At 42.6% G+C, this 25210-nt stretch overlaps 1 protein-coding gene across 2 annotated transcripts in view; it reads left to right on the plus strand.

The window, feature by feature from the left end:
- Nucleotides 1–25210, plus strand: part of MYOM2 (myomesin 2) — a 222968-nt gene that overhangs the window by 192823 nt on the left and 4935 nt on the right. For both annotated transcript variants that reach the window (XM_068281345.1, XM_068281347.1), the window contains 5 exons: nucleotides 9258–9363; nucleotides 22070–22233; nucleotides 22423–22459; nucleotides 22547–22569; nucleotides 24982–25037. In XM_068281345.1, coding sequence (XP_068137446.1) covers nucleotides 9258–9363; nucleotides 22070–22233; nucleotides 22423–22459; nucleotides 22547–22569; nucleotides 24982–25037 — 386 coding nt within the window. The remainder of the gene's footprint in view (nucleotides 1–9257; nucleotides 9364–22069; nucleotides 22234–22422; nucleotides 22460–22546; nucleotides 22570–24981; nucleotides 25038–25210) is intronic.

Below are 25210 nucleotides of genomic sequence, written 5' to 3' on the forward strand. Positions count from 1 at the left end.
GTCTATAAGAAATAATAGAAAACACTTTGATTGTACATGTAAATGTTCTTCCTCATTAAACAGCATTTTCTTTGTACTGCTTCTACCATATGTATTGGAAAACATATAAAAATGACAGAGAGAAATTCTAGGAATAACTTTTGCTGTAGTAAGGTAAAATTCTTAGTATTTCCTTTGGGGCTTGTTCTCCTAAGTGTTACACTCTAAGTATTAATTTTAGACATAAGCTACTCAAAGACAGCTGAGAGCTGGCAGCACCATATGCTTCAAAATATCTAAACTATATTAATATAGACAATAAGAGGTGCTGGAAAGGTGTAATCAAGTTAAACAGACTGATGCACTAGCAATCTGCATACTGCTGTTCACAAAGTATTTATACCGTATATTCCAGCGTATAGGACGACTGCCCATCTTTTTCAGTTAAATATAGATTTTGGGATATACACTCGTATAAGACTCTCCCTCTTCCAGCACATACCAAATAAAAAAACAAACAAAAATCATCATATACTGGTATGAATGGATACTGGTGCTGTACTGTATGTGGTAACCAGTATACAGAATAACAGTATATCGGTGATTAACTGGTTGGATTGGTCAACTCTCCCTCTCCCTAAGTGGATTGGTCAGCTCTCCTTGTCTACCTGTTTATCAGAGCGGTATGGAAGAACAGATTGCGCTGTGCCCATGAAACATGCCTTTTTCATCCTTCTGGCCCGCCCTTGTATCCAATTTACCTCCTTCTCTGCCTCTCAGATCTCGCACATGTGCACCTGCCCCGCTTCACTACAGTCCTCAGCAGCGAGATCTGAGATGCGTTAACAGGATAGGGTGTATCACCCGTCATCAATAACACCCAGCGTATAAGACGACCCCTAACTTTTCAGAAGATTTTCAAGGGTGAAAAATGAGTCTTAGGCCCCGTTCACACTTGCGGTTCTCTGCCAAACGGACCGGATGACCTGACCGGATCCGGACCGGATCGGGATCGGAACCGTACGGTTCTGATCCGGATCCGATCCGGATCCGGTCAGGTTGCATCAGGTGTTCATCAGGATGCGATCCGGATCCGTTTGGCAAAAGATAGTAGAAATAGAATAAAAATGTTGGGGTCTGGGAGTTCAGCAGAAGGTGGACCTGTGGAATCAGGCCCTCCGCTGTTTAGCACTCACCTCCACCTCCGACATACTGCCAACATCTCCAGCACGTTTAAAGTCACTGCTGCTCCACTCCAAAATGCTTGCCCATGTGTCCCCATCCAAAATCGCCGCTACAATACGCATAGGAAGTGGGGTAGAACATCCGGATTTTATAGCCAGTGCGTTGTGCGCTCTCCGGTTCTCATTGGTTTGTATTGGCCGGATGGTGCAGTCTGGCTCCGCTCCGGATACGTCTGCCGGAGGAGCCGGACCAAAAAATAGCGCATGTTGGGTCTTATGCCAGAGTCCGGATCCGGTCCGGATCCAGTCCGGACGAAACGGACGCATGTGAACGGACGCATAGACTTTCATTGCTATGCCGTGCGTCCGTTCCGTCCGTTCCGCATGCGGTCCGGCTCCGGCACGGCGATTCCGGACGGCGACCGCTAATGTGAACCGGGCCTTATACGCCAGAATATACTATATATTAATGCCAACATAGCAATAGCCATAGCTATCATAGCTGCTGCTGTGGGGCCCCATATCAAGGGAGGCCAATGTGTTCACAGACCTTTTCATTTTCTGTGTTGCTCCATCTTGGAGGTCACTTGCACTTTAGTAGCTCAGGCAGGTTGCTGTATGTAGTATGGATGCATGCAATACAGGGAAGGGAAATTAGTGGATATCTACAGATCTACAACCTGTGGGAAGGATAACTATACATCTATACAAGCAAACACTGTTTGCACTGTACCTTGTTTGTTAGTGTACATTTCCATGTCCACTTTCCAGAAAGGGGGAGGGTAGAAGGCAGGCATTATCCCTAAGTACAGTCCATGCTACACATGCATACTGTATTGTATCCAAGTCTAATGGCAGGGCAGAACTGAAAGAGAGCAATCATTTGGTTACATAATTTGCACTGTGGAGGCTATTCTGCAGAAAGTTTTATAGCCAAATTCAAACAACATTTATATAGAAAATAAGAGGTTCTTTAAGAATGGGACCTACCTACGATATACTGAATAGAGATGTTGCGAACGGTTCCCGAACCGTTCGCCGGCGAACATCTCAAAATCTCTGGGCCTTCTACTACTTCCGGATCGCAATGACCTGGAGTAGTACGCCTGCGCTGCCCAGCGGAGCGCGTCCTAGATCGAGCTCCTGTTGCCGGGCACTTTCTGCGCATGTGCGTGACGTCATGAGTGCCATCTCTAATACTGATGTCTTAAAGAGAATCTGTATTGTTAAAATCGCACAAAAGTTAACATACCAGTGCGTTAGGGGACATCTCTGTTAAAAACAGTTTTAAAAAGTTTGTTTATAAACAAACAAAATGGCCACCAAAACAGGAAGTAGGTTGATGTACAGTATGTCCACACATAGAAAATACATCCATACACAAGCAGGCTGTATACAGCCTTCCTTTTTAATCTCAAGAGATCATTTGTGTGTTTCTTTCCCCCTGCAGCTATCTTTCACTGAAGTGTCAGGCTGTTTCTTCCTGCAGAGTACAGACAGCTGTGCCTGTATGTAATTCCTCAGTATGTGAAAGCCCAGCCAGCTCAGAGGAGGATTTATCCAGCTTGTAAAAGATAATAGAGCAGAGAGAAGCTGCACTAATCTAAATAAAACACAGGCAATGTGCAGAGAGGGGCCTGGAGGGGGGAGATGCATCACAGAACCACAACACTGAAGAACTTGACAGCCTTCCAGACACAGGCCGACAAGTCTGACAAGAGAGAGATAAGTTGATTTATTACAGAGATGGTGATAGTAGAACGTGCTGCAGTAAGCCAAAACACATTAGAATAGATTTTGGAACTTGTAGGATGGAAGAAAACCGCATTAAATTTTTGTTTACGGAGTCTCTTTAAAAGAAACCAGAGACATCTGAAACACAAAATTTGATACTTACCTGGGGCTTCCTCCAGCCCCATGAGCATGTGTGAGTCTTGCCGTCTGCCGTTCAGCCCCGGTAACTGGCTCACAGGTGTAATAAAATACAAAAGAACTTTATTTAAGGACATATCCCAAAAAACAATAAAAACAAGTTCACTGCCAGTGTTGTCAAAGGGGAGGTATCCGAATACATAAATATTCATACAACAATATACCTGTGTGCACTTGTCTTGGTATTTAGACCATTGATTGCTTTGTTTTGGTATAATTTTGGGCCTAATCTTTTCCATGGATACGGATTGTTTGTTGTTGCTCTGTTCTGTTGTGGTACAACCGGTAACTGGCTCAGTCACATCAGTTGTAGTTTTCTGTGCATGCGTGGACCTCCCGCGCCTGTGCAGAAGACCACCTCTGACGCTACTGAGCCTGTTACCGGGGCTTATCGTGGCTGAACGGCAGACCGTGGGAGAACGGCGAGGGACTCACGTGTGCTTATGGGGCTGGAGGAAGCCCCAGGTAAGTATGAAATCTTCTGTTTCAGATATCTCTGGTACACTTTAATGGTTTGTACACTTGATTACATATATTACATTACTTGATAAGCTAGAAAACTTTGACAGTGTTCCCTTGTATGGCTAATCTTTACAATGTCAGCAAACAAGAAAATTCATACAAGTACATGCTGTGCTACACTTCCTGACAGCTGCAGTATGATTTTAATGTTTGGGCATATGGTGGAACTGATCATGATCTGCAATATCTCAGCATCAACATGGGTTTACTAAAGACAGGTCCTGTTTGACTAACATGCTCAGCTTTTATGAGGTAGTGAACGCTAATGTGGATATTGGGAATTCTGTAGATGTGATATACTTGGACTTTGCAAAGGCCTTTGACACTGTTCCACACAAAAGTCTGGTGCAAAAGTTGGGGATGCAAGGACTGGGGAATAGTCTGTGTGCATGGATAGGGAACTGGCTAATGGACAGAAAACAAAGAGTTGTGGTCAATGGATCATACTCAAAATGGGAGACTGTTAGCAGTGGTGTCCCACAGGGGTCTGTACTGGGTCCAGTGCTCTTCAATTTATTTATTAATGACCTAGTAGATGCAGTAGTGAGCAATGTTGCTATTTTTGGAATTTTTCCCTTTTGGGGCTAATTGGACCATGCCTTGTAAAGGTTTTTCGCCTTCCTCTGGATCAACAGGGATATGTGAGGGAGCAGGATGATGTTTTACTTTGTTCTCTGGTTGAACTCGATGGACATATGTCTTTTTTCAACCCAAATAACTATATAACTATGTAACTCTTGGGTTTAAAGTGAACCAGAAGCAAGACAGAGAAAACATCATTGTTTCATCATTATCCCCCATTGAAAGTATTCAACCTGCAACCTGCAATACCAGGTGCAGGCTTCAGAAGTACTCTCCTCAGAGAGGTCCTCCAGCACCCAAGGCTGAGACACCAAAGTGCCCCCATTCCTCACACCCCAGCAGTCACACACTGATCGAGATTAGACTAAGAGATGCCCCAGGGCCCCCAAAACCTTAATCTCTAGTTATCTGGCTTGCAGTCAATGCCATGTATCGCCGTTCCTGAGGGGAACTCAATAGGGGAATGATAGCTGAATGAGTTGTGCGCCCCTTCCTATGCCACGCCCTGAGGCTGGAGCCTCTGTCACCTCTGCTTCAGCTGGCCCTTTCCCTGAGTCCAGGCCTACATCAGCAAAGTATGGATGTCCCTGTCTTCAGAAGCACTTGGGGGCACAAAGCCCCAGGGCCCCCAAAACCTTAATCTCTAGTTATCTGGCTTGCAGTCAATGCCATGTATCGCCGTTCCTGAGGGGAACTCAATAGGGGAATGATAGCTGAATGAGTTGTGCGCCCCTTCCTATGCCACGCCCTGAGGCTGGAGCCTCTGTCACCTCTGCTTCAGCTGGCCCTTTCCCTGAGTCCAGGCCTACATCAGCAAAGTATGGATGTCCCTGTCTTCAGAAGCACTTGGGGGCACAAATACTTCTGAAGCCTACCGAGGAGTACCAAAGGTGCATAAAGTAAATGGGGGAAAGCATGGGATGTAGGGAGTGAGGACCAGAAAGTCTCTATGGAAGCCTTCTCTTTACATAGGTAAGTATCTAACATAAAGCAAGTTTCCTCACTTCAGGTGACAGGAATACAGAGGCTGTCATCTTCATTCCCATGTAAACAATGCCAGTTGTCACATTGAGATTTACACTTTAATTACTTTTGACTGACACACCTGAAACAAGCATGCAGCCAGTGGAGCCAAACCAGAATTAATGCATCTAATCAGCATTCTCATTCTGGACCAGTGGCTTAAGGTATTAGAGGCACAGCATCAGCACAGAAGACAGGTAAGTGGCATTGGTTATAAGTGAATGAAGATGGCAGCCTCCATAGTTCTCCTTAAAGAGAACCCGAGGTGGTATTTAATTATATTAGTGGGGCACAGAGGCTGGTTGTGCACACTATCACCAGCCTCTGTTGCCCCATGGTGTGCCTCCATGTCCCCCCTGCACACCGCGATACCCCCCGCAGTGCTGGCGACACGCAGCGCGTCGCCAGCACAATGTTTACCTAAGCACTGTCAGTCAGCGCCGCTCCTTCGCCTCCTCCGCATCGGCGCTACCCGCCCGCGTCCCTTCCCTCCTATCAGCAGGAGGGAAGGGACGCGGGCGGGTAGCGCCGATGCGGAGGAGGCAGGGGAGTGGTGCTGACAGACAGCGCTTAGGTTAACATTGTGCTGGCGACACGCTGCGTGTCGCCAGCACTGCGGGGGTATAGCGGCGCGCAGGGGGGACATGGAGGCACACCGCGCAGGGGGGACATGGAGGTGAAAACCATAAATTGCAGTGCATTCAGCAGAGAGCTTTAGGTTTCTTTACTCCAGTTACGAAAAATCCTGGTTGTCCTATACAGCTTAACTGGGTACTACATGTCTAGCTCAAAGAAAAGTTGAGTGTGTATATGCTTTTCATTGGTAGGGTAAATTAGTTAGCTGGCAGTGCTGCCTCTAGATTGCTATTCTGTGCGGAATATTGCTCAAAACATGACATTTTGGAAGCCATAATACCTGTTTGACTTTGATATTGCATAATAGATTCTTAAAAGACCTTAATACCCTTTGGTCTGTTAGCAATTCTAAAAGACAAACCTTTATTGCAATACCGGTTCCAAAGACATTAGAATATAAACGATCTTATCTTTTTAATTTTCTTCCCTTCCATTCTTAGCTTCCCCTGAGTATCTACAAAGCTCTCGCTCAAAATGCATTTTAAAGTGTTTCACCTTATTTCACATTTTCTGTTACTGTGCTTAAAATGAATATGCTAATGCTATTTAATACATCTGAACTAAGAAAATCTTGCTGAGTAACGTGTATTTTTATGTGCAGTTTTTCAAGGAGATATACACGTGTGCTGGATAGCAAGGCAGAATGAGCACACATAAATTGCCAGCAATGCAGTCTATTGAGATACCAATGACTTAAAAAATAATTCTAAAGAAATGTTAGAACTATGTTAGTCATAAACATAATATAATGGAAGCAATGATACATATTGTATCCTGTATTCATGCACACCACATGAGAAGCTTAAAGGGAATGAATATCATTTTGTTTTTAATTATGCTTGTTTATTTACAAACCAATTTTTTAAAGTTAGGACACGGTGTAAAGTGTAAATAAAAACATAATGCAGTGATGTGTAGATAATATGAACACTATATTGAAAATAGTAAAAAGGCAAAAGAAAACATTTTGAAACTGAGATTTTTGTTTTTTCAATTTCATTTCATTTTGAATTTGATGCCAGCAACATGTTTAAAAGAGTTGAGAGTGAGGGATGCTTGATGCTTCATCAATTCTCATAACAAGACTCTATAAATACAAGACTGTAAAGACGTTGTACTAAATGTCTTTTAGTTATCTGTGGCAAATACCTATACCTATATACCTATAAAATACCTATAAACATCCGCTGCAGGTGGAATTAGTTTTGTATAAAAAAGCATTTAGATGCTGTGGCATATGCACAAAACACCTATAGACGTCGGTGGCAGTCTAAGGGTTAATCTGTACACTAGTTAAAGGACCACTACAGCAATAGAATTAAGCAGTAAAAATCTGACAGAACCAACAGGTTTTGGACTAGTCCATCTCCTCATGGGAGATTCTCAGAGTTTTTTTTAAATGCATTTCCTGAATGGCAGTTGCTAGGTCTAACTGCCGTTAGGGAGGCTGGCTGGTATAACACTATTTTGACAGTGAGCAACTGCCCATCAGGAAATGCTTTTAAAATAAACACAACTCTGAGAATCCCCCCTGTTAGTTCTGTCAGATCTAAACTGCTTACTTTTTTCGCTATAGTGGTCCTTTAACCACTTGCCGACCGCGCACTCATAACGCGCGTCGGCAAAGTGGCAGCTGCAGGACCAGCGACGCAGTATTGCGTCGCCAGCTGCAGGCTGATTAATCAGGAAGCAGCCGCTCGTGCGAGCGGCTGCTTCCTGTCAATTCACGGCGGGGGGCTCCGTGAATAGCCTGCGGGCCGCCGATGGCGGCTCGCAGGCTAAATGTAAACACAAGCGGAAATAATCCGCTTTGTTTACATTTGTATGGCGCCGGGGATCGCCGCCATGTGACAGGGGACGTCCCGTCACTGGCTGCACAGGACGGATAGCGTCCTGTGCAGCCCGGATCTCCAAGGGGGGGCCAGGTAGGAGAGGGAGGGGAAGGATTTCGCCGTGGAGGGGGGCTTTGAGGTGCCCCCCCCGCAACACCCAGCAGGCAGGAGCGATCAGACCCCCCCAGCACATCATCCCCCTAGTGGGGAAAAAAGGGGGGCGATCTGGTCGCTCTGCCTGCACGCTGATCTGTGCTGGGGGCTGCAGAGCCCACCCAGCACAGATCAGCTACAACAGTGCTGGTCCTTAAGGGGGGGTAAAGGGTGGGTCCTCAAGTGGTTAACATGAAAATGTTATGCATGATAATACACTATATTTAGTTCTATACATCAAAATATAGCTTACATTTTTTTTCACTGAATAGATGCTGGACAATATCAGTACATTGAATAATGCCAATACAGTGTAACATATTAATTCTTAGCCTAATTTAATGTAAGTAAAGACACAGAGTAACCAATTTGCTCATACTTAGTATGAAGTATCAGCAGGGCCGGATTTGTACTTTTTACCGCCCAAGGCCAACTATACCATCTGTATGGTTGTTATCTCTGTGTGCCCCAATAAGAATTCTCCTTACTTTCCATCATTGGATGTCACAGACAATAACTATTTTAGTAATACGCGTATAGATTATAAATTATGTTTTCCTTAAGAACTGTTATGTTTGCCATCTCGTTAATGATGGACCCATTGTGTCACCATGAGAGTTAGGCTGAAGTGTACCTGCAGGATAGAGCTTACAGGTCTTGCAGGGATGACACAAGTACAGGACAGAGAGTTCAAAGGTTAAAGCTGTCTTTGTAGATAGGGATGGCTGCATAGAACAGCTTTACTGCCCCTAACTGATCCGCCCCTAAAATTCTGGTGCCCTAGGCCATGGCCTATGTGGCCTTGCCAGAAATCCGTCCCTGAGTATCAGGAATGAAATATGTTGAATAAACATATTTGCCTTAAATGCAATTATACTTCTTCAGTTCAATTTATAGTTACTGTATATATTATACTGTATATTGCAGAATGTTAAATTACACACAAAAAAAAAAAAACATGCAGAAAACTAATGCTGGGAGATGCAGGCAATTTGAAAAATCTTGGTACACAAAAGATAAAGTGAGCAGTCTATTATAAAGATAATTACAGAAATTACTAAGTGTTTATCATTTGTGGATAGAAGCTTCACTAAGGCATGTTGTGTCTGAATGTTCATTGTCAAGATGGCAAAGTAAAAAGAATAATACTATGAGAGACCTGAAAATCATAATGCATTATTATAGCTTTCTGCATCTTGGTGGAGGATAGTCATACAAATGCATCAAAATCAGTAATTCAATTTATTTCCCATATAACTGAGGCTTACAAAGGATATGCCTGTGTTGTATAAAAATAGCTCTTTCTGCAGTATCCAGCAAGAGAGCTAATGTATTCCCTTGCCTCTCCAAATAAAATTTCCAACCTAGGGTGAAAAGGTCTGAAATCATACAGTATATCCTGTCTTTTCCTTAGGATCAACTGCTTCTGAGCTGAAAATCCATTGCACACCAGAAGGAATCAGATTCCACTGCTTCATGAAATACTTCTCAGAAGAGATGAAAGTTTCCTGGTACCAAAGGTATAGTGTCACCATTTATATATATGTATTTGTATAATTCTTGGCAATGAATGTTCATAAACATGAAAATGGAATTGGATGTGACTTGAATAAAGCAAGAGATACAAATGATTTAGGAAGTTGAACTTGAAATGGTGGTGAAAAACAGGGGCACATCTAAAAATCACTGGGCTCCACTGCAAATGGTTGTGCCCCTTCCCCATTCAAGCCGTCTGCTCTGCAGCCCATGGTAACAGCGATCCTTATGTTGTGCCACTAATCTATTTGCCCCATATAGCATTTCCTGATGGTCTTCTGGGCCCCCATATAGCTTTTCCTGGTTGTCTAGTGGTCATCCCCCACTTCTTATATTATCTGATGGTCTAGTACCACTCATATTAATTTCCCCGCTTAGACTAATGGTCACCCTCATACAATTTTCCCTGATAATCTAGTGATCTAAGCCCCTCTTCCTTTAGTCCCTGGAGGTCTAGTGATCCACCCTTATATTATTTTCCCTGGTAGCCTAGTGGTCCCCAACATACAGATTGTTCTCGTGGTCTAGTGGCTAGTGGTGGTCTAGTGGCTATTGCTACTATGCTGATCCCTACGCCAGTGGTGAAAAAAAACAACAACAAAAAAACAACAAAAAAAAGGAATAACACTATTTACAGGCTCACATGGCAAAATGCTACCACATGTGTCAAAACTTCTAAGAAGAAATAGACATTAGGGGCTCGATTCACATGAGGGTGCTAACTCAGTTAGCACGCCTAAAAGCTTTAGGTGTGCTAACTAAGGTGCTAAAACGGCGCACCCAATGCACCCAAAACGTCGCACCGCATGATGTTTCGAGTGCACCCGGTGCAACGTTTTGCGTGCACTGCGCGGCGCTAAACTTTGCACTCGCTAACTTATTGCGCGTCCTAAAGGGCTTTAGGCATGCTAAGGGGCTTTTTGGCATGCTAACTAAGTTAACACACTTTTGTGAATCAAGCCCTAGGTCTTATTTACTCAATTTGGCACAGTCTGATCAATGAAAACCATAAATCCCCTTGTTAATAGAGATGGCCCGAACAGTTCGCCGGCGAGCGGTTCCAGGCGAACCTCCGGGGGTTCATGATCGCGGAGAACCGCTAACTTTACCGGAAGTTAGGTTTGACCCTCTACATCACAGTCAGCAGGCACATTGTAGCCAACTCAGGCACACTCCCTCCTGGAGCCACTCCCCCCCTTATAAAAGGCAGGCATCGGCGGCCATTTTACTCACTCGTGTGCCTGCAGTAAATAGAGAAGGGACAGCTGCTGCAGACTCTCTCATAGGGAAAGATTAGTTAGGCTCTTGTAAGCTTCTTAGCTTGCTCCATGCTGATTCTTATTGCTAAAATAGCACCCCACAACAGCTCTTTTGAGAGCTAATCTTGTTCTTGTGATCTATTTTTTTTCTGTGTGTCCCACTGACACTTGTGTTGCATAGACAGCCTTGATAATTCATACTGTGTGTGAAACTGCCAGGCCCAGCACATTCAGTTACTACCTGTGTGTGTGACAGGTGCACATTACCCATCACTGCATATACCTACCTGTTGTTCACTGTGCATCCACCCACCTACGTGAGCGCACGCAGTGTCACTGTGCCTGTCCGCTACCTGTTTGTGTGTGACAGGTGCACATTATAATACCCATTACTTACTGCATATACAGTGGTGTGAAAAACTATTTGCCCCCTTCCTGATTTCTTATTCTTTTGCATGTTTGTCACACTTAAATGTTCCTGCTCATCAAAAACCGTTAACCATTAGTTAAAGATAACATAATTGAACACAAAATGCAGTTTTAAATGATGGTTTTTATTATTTAGTGAGAAAGTTTTTATTATTTAGTGACAAACTCAAAACTTACATGGCCCTGTGTGAATAAGAAATTGCCCCCTGAACCTAATAACTGGTTGGACCACCCTTAGCAGCAATAACTGCAATCAAGCGTTTGCAATAACTTGCAACAAGTCTTTTCCAGCATTCTGGAGGAATTTTGACCCACTCATCTTTGCAGAATTGTTGTAATTCAGCTTTATTTGAGCGTTTTCTAGCATGAACTGCCTTTTTAAGGTCATGCCACAACATCTCAATAGGATTCAGGTCAGGGCTTTGACTAGGCCACTCCAAAGTCTTCATTTTGTTTTTCTTCAGACATTCAGAGGTGGATTTGCTGGTGTCTTTTGGGTCATTGTCCTGCTGCAGCACCCAAGATCGCTTCAGCTTGAGTTAACGAACAGATGGCCGGACATTCTCCTTCAGGATTTTTTGGTAGACAGCAGAATTCATGGTTCCATCTATCACAGCAAGCCTTCCAGGTCCTGAAGCAGCAAAACAACCCCACACCATCACGCTACCACCACCATATTTTACTGTTGGTATGATGTTCTTTTGCTGAAATGCTGTGTTACTTCTACGACAGATTTAACAGGACACGCACCTTCCAAAAAGTTCAACTTTTGTCTCGGCGGTCCACAAAGTATTTTCCCACAAGTCTTGGCAATCATTGAGATGTTTTTTTAGCAAAATTGAGACGAGCCTTAATGTTCTTTTTGCTTAAAAGTGGTTTGCGCCTTGGATATCTGCCATGCAGGCCGTTTTTGCCCAGTCTCTTTCTTATGGTGGAGTTGTGAACACTGACCTTAATTGAGGCAAGTGAGGCCTGCAGTTCTTTAGATCAGGGCTTTTCAATCTTTTCACTAATTGTACCACTTTTATCACCTGAAAATGTAGAAGTACCACCCGTGGGCCTGCGCAGTAGAGTGGACCCGATCAGGCTCGGCTGTTTCCACCAAAATCAAAGCGGAGACCTGCTACGGCGTATGCGGGTATGCAGACAAGGAGATCTTTGGGCGTCCTTTTGCTGGATCCCATCTACTGTGGAGGAAGGTGGAAGCCTCTTTAGCCCCAGAGGTCCTCGCTGTGCTGCCCTGCAGAATAGTTCAGACCTCACATCAGCAGTAACCCGACTGTCACTGTCACTGTGCACCGACTGCCTAGCTGTCTCTTCACCACTGATCTGAGGTCTGAAGTATGCCGCAGGGCAGCACAGCAGGGAGAGAACAAGGGGAGCTGAGCTTTGTGGAGGCAAGATGGTATGATGACAAGTGGCAGACAAACCTGGTGTGTACCACCTGGCCAACAGCAAAGTACCACTGGTGGTACGCGTACCACAGGTTGAAAAGCCCTGCTTTAGATGTTGTCCTGGGGTCTTTTGTGGCCTCTCGGATGAGTTTTCTCTGCGCTCTTGGGGTAATTTTGGTCGGCCAGCCACTCCTGGGAAGGTTCATCACTGTTCCATGTTTCTGCCATTTGTGGATAATCGCTCTCACTGTGGTTCGCTGCAGTCCCAAAGCTTTAGAAATGGCTTTATAACCTTTACCAGACTGATAGATCTCAATTACAGTACTTTTGTTCTTATTTGTATCTGAATTTCTTTAGATCTTGGCATGATGTCTAGCTTTTGAGGTGCTTTTGGTCTACTTCTCTGTTTTAGATAGCTCCTATTTAAGTGATTTCTTGATTGAAACAGGTGTGGCAGTAATCAGGCCTGGGGGTAATACAGAAATTGAACTCAGGTGTGATAAACCACAGTTAAGTTATTTTTTAACAAGGGGGGCAATCACTTTTTCACATAGGGCAATGTAGGTTTCGAGGTTTTTTCCCTCACTAAATAATAAAAACCATCATTTAAAACTGCATTTTGTATTCAATTATGTTATCTTTGACTAATAGTTAACGGTTTTTGATGAGCAGAAACATTTAAGTGTGACAAACATGCAAAAGAATAAGAAATCAGGAAGGGGGCAAATAGTTTTTCACACCACTGTACCTACCTACCTGTGGCTCACAGTGCACCCACCTACCTACGCGAGCTGAGCGCACGCAGTGTCACTGTGCCTGTCCGCTACCTGTCTGTGTGTGACAGGTGCACATTGTAATACCCATTACTGCATATACCTACCTACCTGTGGTTCACAGTGCACCCACCTACCTATGCGAGCTGAGCGCACGCAGTGTCACTGTGCCTGTCCGCTACCTGTCTGTGTGTGACAGGTGCACATTGTAATACCCATTACTGCATATACCACCCTGTTGTGTTCAGTGCACCCACCTACCTACGTGAGTGCACGCGGTGTGATATACCACTCTGTGCATACCTGCTAACTGCACCTGTGTGACTGCACATTGTATTAGTCAAGTCAGTGCATACCTTTCACTTCATCCCCCCCAATATGGACAAAACAAAAGGCAGAGGAAGGCCACCTGGCAGGTCTGTTCGAGGTTGTGCTGTTGTGATTTTGTGCGGCCCTCGACCAAAGTACAGTGTTCAGAAGAAGGAACGTGCCATCAACCCCCAATATTGTCAGGACGTAGTTCACTATTTAACACAGAACACCTCATCTTTCTCAGCTTCCGCACAGAAGCGTGACATATCTTCCTCCTCCTGCTCTGATTCTGGCACCCTACTTAATCCTCATTCGGCTGCCACCACCAAAGTGCCATCACCCCAGGGCTCAGCAGTGTGAAAAAATTTTTGTGTGTCTGCCTCAGATGAGAGCAATGCCATCTGTACTCTCTGCCACCGAAAATTGAGCCGTGGAATGACCAAGACCCGCGTAGGGACAACTACCTTACAAAGGCACATGATTACAAAGCACAAACTGCAATGGGATGACCACCTGAGGAAAAGCAGCACACAAAAGCAAAGCCACACACCGCAGTGGAAGATAACAGGCCGCATTTTTTTCCCAAAAAAGGTGATACCTAAACTGTACCGTGATGTTGAAAGGCAAGTGGTGACATCTCTGGCACACAGCGTCGGGTCAAGGGTCCATCTGACCACGGATACCTGGTCTGCAACGCACGCTCAGGCCTGCCCCAAGACTAAGTCAGTCCCCACACAGCATCTCTGCCCGCAGGCCGGTTGACTGCCTTCTCCGTCACCACCAACAGGGTCCAGGACTCCACGCGGATTCCTGAATTTTTAAGGCCGCTGCTAGCAGCGGCCGCTATAATAAATTTTCTGGTGTGTGCAGTGGCGTAGCTAAGGAGCTGTGGGCCCTGATGCAAGTTTTACATTGGGGCCCCCCAAGCACTGTATACATAACAATTGATACGGCGCACCAAAACCTGCCAATGGCAACTACAGTGTCAGAGGTGCAAGAAGGGGATGGGGAACAGTTTGTTAATGATTACCACTATTCAAAGTATCCATAGAAGTGATTATTATGAGCACAGGACCAATAGAGAGCCAATACTGTAGTTGAGGGAGGGCCCCCTCGGCCCAAAGGCCCCGATGCGGTCGCTACCTCTGCACCCCTATTGCTACGCCCCTGGGTGTGCGTACATGCCTGCCTAATTTTTCTGGCTGCACTGCAGCTGCAACAACAAAACAAAAGGCATGTACATGTGCCAATTCCCCTTCGTGATCATTACGTTGCTGCGGTGAAGGGGCTTGCGTATCACAATGAAGCAATGACCAACAGCTATATGAGTGTGTCGGGGGGGGGGGGGGGGGCACACCCACGATAATAAGATCATTGCTTCATTGTGGACAGACCAAATTTGATCAACTGGACAGTCACTGTTCTGTCATTTAGCTACCTCAGCCCGGCGACCATATGGACTTGAAAACCGCCACGGCCTGCACTCTTACCATGGTGCGCACCAGTCCAGCACAGCCGTCACAACACAAACAGCTGTTTGCGGTGCGTTACACAGTGAGTTTGGTGTGTCAGTGTGAAGCAGTACTCTAATTACACTCCCTGATTGATGTGTACACATGCAAGATGTTTGAAAGCACTTTAGGCCTGCAATTTAGCATTCAATGTGATTTCTGCCCTTAAAACGCTGCTTTGCGTCCAATCCAGATATTTCCCCGGGACTTTTGGGGTGTATTCCACTCCGCCATGCCCCCCTCCAGGTTTTAGACCCCTTGAAACATCTTTCCCATCACTTTTGTGGCCAGCATAAGTGTTTCTGTTTTTCAAAGTTAACCCCCCCCCCATTGAAGTCTATAGCGGTTCGTGGAAGTTCGTGCAAACCGAACTTTTGGCGGAAGTTCGCGAACCCGGTTCACGAACCAAAAATCGGAGGTTCGGGCCATCTCTACTTGTTAAAAGTGGCCTCCAGATTGCACTTATATCCCCCTTATTATTATCTCCACCTCCTCCTAGTAATAACTGGTCAGGATAAGTACTTCCTCCTTTACTTTGTGACAAAGTTGCTCTGCAAATGAAGTGGAGTAAGCTTTTTTGTACCCCCTTTTGCAAGGTACTGCCCAAAGCTATCAACCACTTCGGCTAGTACTGCTCATAAGAAAGAGTACCATACTTTCTCTACCGTATTGCACACTACTAATATATGTGAATGCATATAAAATGTAGCTTATGCCTCTGGTAAAGTCTTGACTTAGAAATAGATTAGGTGCTCTAGCCCTGAGCGTCATGGCTGGAATCTATCAGGAGCATGAATAGAAAGCCTCAACCATACTGACAGGCAGTAATGTAGAGGGTGAGGAATATATAACAGTGCTGAAGTAATCAGCACTAGCTGAATGGATTTTTTTAATTGTCTAGATAGGCCTTAGCAGTGGCAGAACAATGTCATAGTGGATAGGACTCCTGTCTTGCAGTGCTGGGTCTCTGGTTCGCATCCCAGCCAGGGCTCTATCTGCACAGAGTTTGTATGTTCTCCCTGTGTCTGCATGGGTGTTAGGATATAAAGGCATGGGTTCATATAAAAAACATGCAGATAAGTTAATTGGCTTACCCCTAAAATTGCTCCCAGACTATAATAGATATTGGGCTTGATTCACAAAAGAGTGCTAACTGTTAGCACGGCTGTTTTCGCGCGAATTTTAGCATTGCGCGCGATCGCGAATTTTAGCGTGAAACGATAACGTCTTCGCGCGCAAACAAGAATTTTTGCGCGAAAATGATATCGATTTAGCACGAAAATTCGCAATCGCGTGCAATTCAAAAATTCGCGCGAAAACGGCCGTGCTAACAGTTAGCACTCTTTTGTGAATCAAGCCTATACTGTTTATATACTGGACATGTGACTATAGTAGGGATTGAGAGCTTCTCTGAGGGACAGTTAGTAGAATGACTATGTAATCTCTGTAAAGCGCTGTCAATACTATATAAATAATAATCAAAAATTACAATGCTGCTTACATTTATTTGTAAAGCGATTTTCTCCTATTGGTCTCAAAGTGCTTAAGAGCTACAAAGGGCATACTCAGTACGCCATCCTGCAGTGTTAGGGAGTTTTGCCCAAGGACTCCTTACTGAATAGGTGCTGGCTTCCTGAACAGGAAGAGCCAAGACTTGAACTCCGGTCTCCTGTGTCACAGTGCCTTAACCAGTTCACTATCCAGCCACCTCTCACAGTGAAGTGAGTGCTGGAGATCCTGCAGTATTAAGGTCCATAGAAACCACAAAGTATAAATTCCAGACTTTCTGAGGGTTTTCTTTAAATTACAATATAGGAATTACTTTCTCATATGGATTAGCTGTTTTATACATAGAATAAATTCATTTTCATATTTGCCTGCTTTGAAGCTTTGCTGAGGAAAAACACAACAACAGTTGATGATATTGATATCCGTGGTGAATTGGGAGAGTAGAGTCATTTACATCCACTTCTCTAAATTAGTAATGACAAGCCTGAGGATACACACATTTTCCTAATGAAATTACAGACACATGCTGAATTTCACTTGACTGTGATACAAAAATCAGTTCCATATTAAACAATTAGGACACTTATTTTATAAAGTAAATACCAGACCTTCAGAATTGTGGTGGGAGTTAACTGTAATTCAATACAATGATATTTGTGTCATATTAGATACTTGGACAGCATCTGGACATTTGCCTAACCTGTACAATGACTGTAATAGTAAATATACTGAATATATACTATGCAATGATATTGTAACCTAAATTTGTTTTTTTTGCGGGGTGCATTAAGCATTGGTAACATTACCATGCAGGCACAACGCACGGCAGTATTACTGTTACTTCTGTTCATAAGTACAGCAAGATATGCTAGTAGCCTGACCCGCCGTACTCCAGGTGCGTGACCATTATTTATGCACTCCACCCAGCTTATGCCGCCAGCTAGCAAAGCGGTCCATGCTCCAGAGCACACCATCACTTCCTGCTACTGCTGCCTTTCAGTATTTCATTGCCGCAACTTGTATTTACACTTTTGGGGGGCATTGTCGATGAACTCCACCCAGCTGCCGGCGAGCAATGCTGTATCTGCTCTGGCAGAACTACACTCTGTCTCAGGTCCTCCATCCTTGAGCCTAATATCACTTACAGACACCTTTATAGGTGGCATTCATTGCAGATGTCATTCACTTCATGATGCCAGGTAGCAATGTGGTCTGCTACTGTCTTTAAGGCAGAGACTGCTGCCTCTCAATTCCTGCTTCCATATGCTATCCATCACTTTAATTACAATTTTCTGAAAAACCATAAGGTTTTTCAAAACATTTTTTCTTGTTGCCAATGTTCTCCTACACATACTTAGCAAATTTGGGGGCTCTAACTTGTATAAAGGCTTTGATAATAACCTTTAAAGTTGGCCCATTGACTTTATGAAATTAGCGAATTAGCTTCACAGAAAATTTGTGTAACCACCCGAAGTTTGAGGAAATTTTCACATGACTGCTAGAGGTGTTGTTGCTCATCCCCAGTCAGAAACAAAAGCAGTCACTGTATTGTGAATGCTCTGGTAAATTCTGCAGCTACATTGAGGGTTAAAATGGACAGGTTTTTCAATTCAGCACAGCTTCAGCTTTTGATCAGTTCAACGTCAGTATGAAAACAATCTGACTTCAGTTTGACCTCACTTTAGTTTGATTTCAAATTATGTTCAGTTTGACATCAGTTCTTTGTTCATTAGTATATTTTTGGCATCATCTATAGTCCAGCCTAATTATAACAGCCTGAACTTACTTTCTTTTAGAAAGATTAGTTAACATATAATTTAAATTCAAATAGACTCCAAAATCATTAACTATTGCCTGCTATTTCTAGCTCAAAAATATATTCCGTATTCGTCCCTTCCTTACACAAGAGGCCACCAAAATGCTTGTACATGCCTTAATCATCTCTCACCTAGACTACTGCAACTCCCTGCTTTGTGGTCTACTAAAGAACAAGCTGGCACCTCTCCAATCCCTTCTAAACTCAGCTGTCCTCCTCATTTACCTCTTCACCTGCTCCTCTGATGCAGCCCCACTGTGCCGTTCCCTCCACAAGCTGCCTATTACCCAAAGAATCCAGTTCAAACTCCTGACTCTAACATACAAAGCCCTTGAGTTGCCCCCTCCATACATCTCCTCACTGATCTCTAGATACTGTCCCTCCCGAAACCTTTGCTCCTCCCAAGAAATTCTCCTGGCCTCTAAGCTGATCACCTCCTCTCATGATCGCATCCAAGACTTTATATGAGCATCATTCCTCATCTGGTGCTCTCTTCCACAGCCTGAACATCATGCTCCAAACCTGGACATCTTCAAATGTACTCTTAAAACACAGCTGTTCAGACAAGCTTATAACATTTTATAGCCCCTATTTACATATCTGTTGACAATGTAATCAGAGGCAAAGGCTCGCTGCCTGATCCACCAGCCTATCCCCCGCATCTCCTTATCTAGTGTGTCCTCCCATTACCCTTTAGATTGTAAGCTCACAAGGGCAGGGTCATCCTCCTAATGTTTACTGATTTTTGTTGCAATACATGTGCTGCTTGAGACTCTGCAGTACATATTTTTGGTTGTACATATGTTCCCCTTGTCATCTTATTATGCTTTGTAAAGCGCTGTGGAATATGCTGGCACTATATAAATAAAAAGTAATATTACTAAAAAACAAGTGCTTTTCCGGGTTTTTTCACATTATATTTTGTCCTGTGCATCTTACTTTTCCTGCAAGTATTTTAAAATCACTCTCTTTAGCTTTTGGAGAGCTAATGGTAAGCTGCACACAGGCTACGGCCAAACAATGCATAGGCAGCAGCAGCCACAGGAATGTCGCTTAAAAATCATTTTAATGTACTTGTTGAACTAGAAGACTTCTGGCCGTACAGCAAGGCTACAACTCAGCAGTCTTCTTAGTGTGTAAATCCTTCCCAAACCCTCTCCAAGGTACACCAGGCTTATAAACAAACTGGGAAAAGGTGTGGGAAGAGTTAAATGCTTCACTGCAATGTAAGCAGGAGGACCTGGATCGTTGATGATAACACTGCTGAGCTGCAGTGCAGAAGGAGTGAAAGCTATTCACTAGCTTCTAGTTTTCACAATGGATCCTGGGTCACATGACTGGCCATTCCAAAGGAAGTCCTCTTGAGAGGCTGTATCAAATATTACAATCTTGTTTGGGTAATGGCATAGCACACTGTTCACCTTTCCTGACGATAAAAAATCTGGGAGGCTGAATCAGAGCTTTTACTTTTTACAGTTTTAACTAATACATTTCTTTATTCAAGTAAGAAGAAAATATTATGGTTAGTGCTCCAAATGAGTACATTTCATTCCCTGTAGCTATTAGCAATGTGTTTAATACAGCAGAGCTGACAAGAATCAGAATATAAAGGATTACATTTTAGCTGTGAATAATATTCTTTCTGTTGTGCCAACCAACGCATATATCCTTATATTAGAATTTGTCTTGAAGTCATCCGAGCACCTCATTTTGAAACAATATAAAGTGAACCTTTCTCTAAGGGAGGTTTCCAAAGGATGTGGGCTTCTGTGGGGGGCAGTATTCATTTACTTACTTAGGATGCTGCTCCATTGCCCTAGGTAAGTAAACAAACACTTTCCTCACAAAGCCCACATAATTTAGGAACCTTCCGTAATAAGGTGCTTAGACCCCTTTAACAGGGTGAATTCTGCTTTTTTTACTCTCATATATGAGAATGAATGGTAGATCCTTTAGCGCCTGAAATAGAGCTAGCTGATGTTACTGCTGCCACAGAATGTGCTATTCACTTTAGATGATAATATTGACTCTCTTACATACAAAATATTCACCATTGGTGCATGTGACAGCTTTTAACAATTTTCAGCAGGAATCTAGCTTGTTTACTACTCTTCAGGAATAAAATGTAAGGAATAATGATAAGGAGAGTAACTTAAAGTGAATCTAAAGCAACATGTGCCATAATGAGATAAACATATGCACATATGATACTAGCCCTATTAAGAAACTATGTGAAGACCATTCTGTTTTCCTAGTACATGATGAGTTAAAAAAAAACTTGAGTTGTTATGTATGCAAAAGTGCTTCTCTGAGCTTATTGACAGCTTGTGGAAGTCAGTCCTGTTTTCTGAACAGCGAATAGAATTTTAAAAAGCCAAGAAACACTAAGAGACGGCTTGAGATAAGGTTTAAAGTGGACACAAATTAAAAATACAAGATTTCAGAAATAAAATCTATTTTCTAATTTATAATAGTAAATAGCAGCCTTTTTCAGCTGCATGATGACAAATATAAAATATTTTACATTTATTGGAGGAACCCCTCCCTTCCTTTCATATTGCCGGGACAGAATCCGGCAAAATGCTGGAGTAGGTGATGTGCGGCAAAGGAGGAATTGCTAATGGCTGCCACCTGTATAACCCTAGTTATAAAAAGAGAAGGGTGAAAAGCATGCACTGAAATGCTCATAGGCTTAAAGGAGTGTTTATTTGTCTTTGTATGTGTCAGAGTGGTGCAACTTAATATTTTGAATTAAAAAATTTTTTTGGGTTTGGGTCTGCTTTAACTGCAGGAAAGTTCACAGGATCATTAGTTATACTTCTTTCACAGCTTCAAAGCCAATGTGTAGATTCTAAACTGCAACTATGACAGTCTGATGCAATGTTAAAAATAAGTCTATTATTTTAGTAATGTTACATATAGCGTAGACATACGGCAATCAGGTACCTATGTGGATTTGTTTTAACTAGCATTCAGAAAACATACATATTGCGAAGACAGATAGGGGAGGGGTGGACTAAGCTGTAGTCTAAAGTAATACTAAGAAGACAACAACAAAAAAAAAAGAATAGTAGCAAGAAGAATAAACAAGAAGGAACACAGACAGGCAGGAGGGAGAAACAGAGGAAGGGAGGAAGGACAGAGGAAGGGAGGAAGGACAGAGGAAGGAAGGAAGGAAGGAAGGAAGGAAGGAAGGAAGGAAGGAAGGAAGGAAGGAAGGAAGGAAGGAAGGAAGGAAGGAAGGAAGAACTTTTCTTTTTTCGATCAGAGAAATTTGATCAATTATTCCATTTGGTCCAATAGTTTTTAAAATTAATTTCCAGATACCATACACGAATGTTTGATTTTTCCACAAATCCGAGAAATACAATCAAATATCAAGAAAAAGTTGGTTCACAAACAATCACCCAGATTTTTCCAACAAGTCTGATTGGATTTTCAGATCAGATAAAACAAATGGAATAATTGTTGTTTTTCTCTCAATTGTACCATGTATGGGCACCATTAGATGTCTTTGCCTGATAGTGGCAAACAGAGACATATTTCTCCCTGCCAACATGTTGGTGTCTTTTGTATAGTGAAATATCAGAGTTGGCTGGTGCTAGCTTGTAACTATGTTTTCTTTCACAATTTCCTGATAAGATATGTTTGAAGGCAGTATAATTACATGTGATTTCTGTACCACAGGGAGTCAAAGATTTCTTCAAGTGAGAAGATGAGAATTGGAGGCACAGATGAATATGCCTGGTTGCAGATCTGTGAACCAACTGAGAAGGACAAAGGAAAATATACGTTTGAGATATTTGATTCTAAAACATCCTACAAGAGAACCGTTGATTTATCAGGACAAGGTAAGCTCTTGCAATTCTAACACATTGTTACAGGATTTACTCAGGTTGTTACTGTTATAAGTACGAATCAAGATTATGTGTTTTTTCCCCCTTTTTCTGTCTTTTGAAAAATAATCACAACTTCTATTACTGCTTCTACACTCGCTGTTGTCATGGCAACCAAATGACACATCTGCTTTTTAATTCCAGCTTTTGATGAAGCCTTTGCTGAATTCCAGAGACTCAAGTACGTTTGGAATTTATTATTTTGTATGCAAGATATGATTTATTAAATATTATATTAAACAATTACTTTTCCTTCTTCCTCCCACAGGGCTGCAGCGTTTGCTGAGAAGAGTAAGTGCATATTAAATATGAATAATTGGCTGCCATGTCCCATGTTGTGTTTTTTTTATACCCATGTCAATTATAAACTACTACACTTCTTGATGATTGCCAATTATTAGTTTATGTTCACGGTATTGCAGTGAAAATGAGGAATGGCTGTTATCACAAGTAAAATATATGGTTTATTTGGTTTCCGCAAGTAACACACTGTCCTTCAGCACCTCGATAAACCTTTATCTGTAATAAAGGAGTTTTCTTAGTATCAGTGCAAGAAACCAGTGTAGTAACCACGTTAATTAGCTTCGGATGCATTCTACAAATTAATCGAATGAGCTTAAGTAACAATTTGCTGAAAGATGCTTTACTTTGCATTTATTATATTCATTGCACCCAGATTTCATAAAATATGTGCAACAGATATCCAAAAAGGGAACAATGGTGTGAAAAGCATGGTGAATACTGGTGTTTGAATCTATCCCAGTTTAGAAAAAGTATTCCAAACATTCAGGATTCAGTAAGGGGTAGGGGAAGGAGGTGGGTGAAAAGGTTAGGTTGGTTGCATGGAAGGGGAAAATGATTTCCCTATTTCTAGGCAGTAGAAGGTACTTGTATGACAAGAAGAGGAAGAAGGGATGAGGTGGAAGATCAGATAAGGCAGCAGGAGTGGGAGCTGGATAAGCCAGCTGCTCAGGCTTCTGCCTCTGAATCCAGTGGACCATTTACTGACCTGAGTGGTGATTCCATTTGGTTAAATATGCAAATGATACCCAGTTTCTTAACATTGTTCACTCATTTCACAAGCAGAGCACACAGGTAATAGAGTTCATGGCTAGTCTGAAGCTGAGGTGTTAGAGAATGAGCAGATTGCAGAAGTCCTGTTTTAGGGCATCCTTGCTTCCAGGATGTTGCTGCTGTGCAATATCCTCCTCCTCCTGTCTTCCACTCCGCAGTTCTCTGGATTGAGATAATGCATCACATCATGGAATATTATCTCCTCCTCTTTATTACTGGATTTAATGACACCACTGAAAGGCTATGTGCTGGACCCTAACTTAATAAATCATGCATTTGGTGCCCAGCTGTTTGCCCTACACTGACATATCTTTGAAATAACCTTGGTTTAGTCAGAAGCCAAATACTTAAAATGATTATACAGCAGAGATTTATTTTTAGAATACTTTTCAAGGTGCTTTATTTGTGTAGCACTCTCCCCCAGAAGCAGGAAATGTGGGTGCATGCATGCGCAAGAAACTTTGGCACTGCCATAGGCAACATTATAAATATCAATCCGCTATTTGTAGACATATTTTGCTACCTTTTTCATTGCCGTGGGCACCCAAATTTAACAGTATAGCAGCTACTTATAGTGCTCATTATGACGGCATCCATACATTTTAGTTTTTGCGACTTTTGCGGCAGTCAGTTAAGGTTAGGCAAGCGGGGGTGTGATGTGGTTATTGTTAGGCATGGGGGAAGGTTAAGGTTAACTAAGGGAGACTGGTGGTTAAGGATAGGTGTGGGGGTTGGAAGGTTAAGGTTAGCCATGGGTGGACAGTTAAGGTTAGTGGTGGAGGGGTTTGGTTAAGGTTAGCTGTGGGAGAGGTTTAAGGTTAGGCATTGGGGGTGCTTAGGGTTAGGAATCACAGAAGGAGGGTTCTGTGTGAAAAGAGGATTAGGTTTTGGTGTAGTAAAGTAATGGTAAATTAGTCTACCAATAAAAATAGCAGTTAAAATAATGGCTATAAAGTTCTTAATATAACCTATTCCCAATGCACCCAATGCCGAAGATTACATATTGGCCTTTTTTTTATAGAGCTTTGGGGGGGGGGGGGGGGGGGGGGGGAAATATCCTGTAAGATGCCTGCCACCACCAAGTTGGTTTGCAGCTCATCTCCAAATTCTCAATGGTAGACTATTATGTAATAAGAGTTTCACACAAACCTAATCAGCTGTATATTTTTGCCACATAACACTGTATTTTTTTTTTAACACAAACCTTACTAGCTTTATACTTGTATTTATCTAACGGCAAAGACTCTCACTAAACATGTTACTTATTTCTCACATTGGTTATAGTGGATGGAATGGAAAGATTTAAGCATGACCGATCAAGGATTTAACTTGATTGCCCCAATTTGGGGATATGCAAACTGTTAAGTACAGTGCAGTGCGTTTTACAATTCCTCTCTTCATTACCATTTATGAACAGTCCTCTTCTTCACTGACAAACTTTCATATTAAAGAAGTGCTGCTTGAACATTAACAGTTATTTTTCATATTAAAACACATCTGACATGGAATAACTTAATATTAGATATGCTTACCTTCTTATTTTTCTTAGTAAAATTGTTTCACAGGGTACATTGTGCATTCTGGAGCTTTCTACATCAGTAATAAGGCTGTTTTTGTTTTTATTTACAGATCGTGGCAAGGTCGTTGGTGGACTGCCTGATGTGGTAACTATAATGGAAGGCAAGGTAAGAATCCATCAATGATGTAGCCTTAACATTGAAAAAATACATTTATATTGTTGTTTACAATTTTTTTTGCCACCCGCATTCCTATTTCCTTAAAACTACTGAGCATAGAATAAATTAACAACAATGTAGCCGATAAATAAACTTGAGCTGTTCCTTCTCTTGCACCAGCT

This window comes from Hyperolius riggenbachi, chromosome 4 (assembly GCF_040937935.1).
Source record: "Hyperolius riggenbachi isolate aHypRig1 chromosome 4, aHypRig1.pri, whole genome shotgun sequence".
Classification (NCBI taxonomy): domain Eukaryota; kingdom Metazoa; phylum Chordata; class Amphibia; order Anura; family Hyperoliidae; genus Hyperolius; species Hyperolius riggenbachi.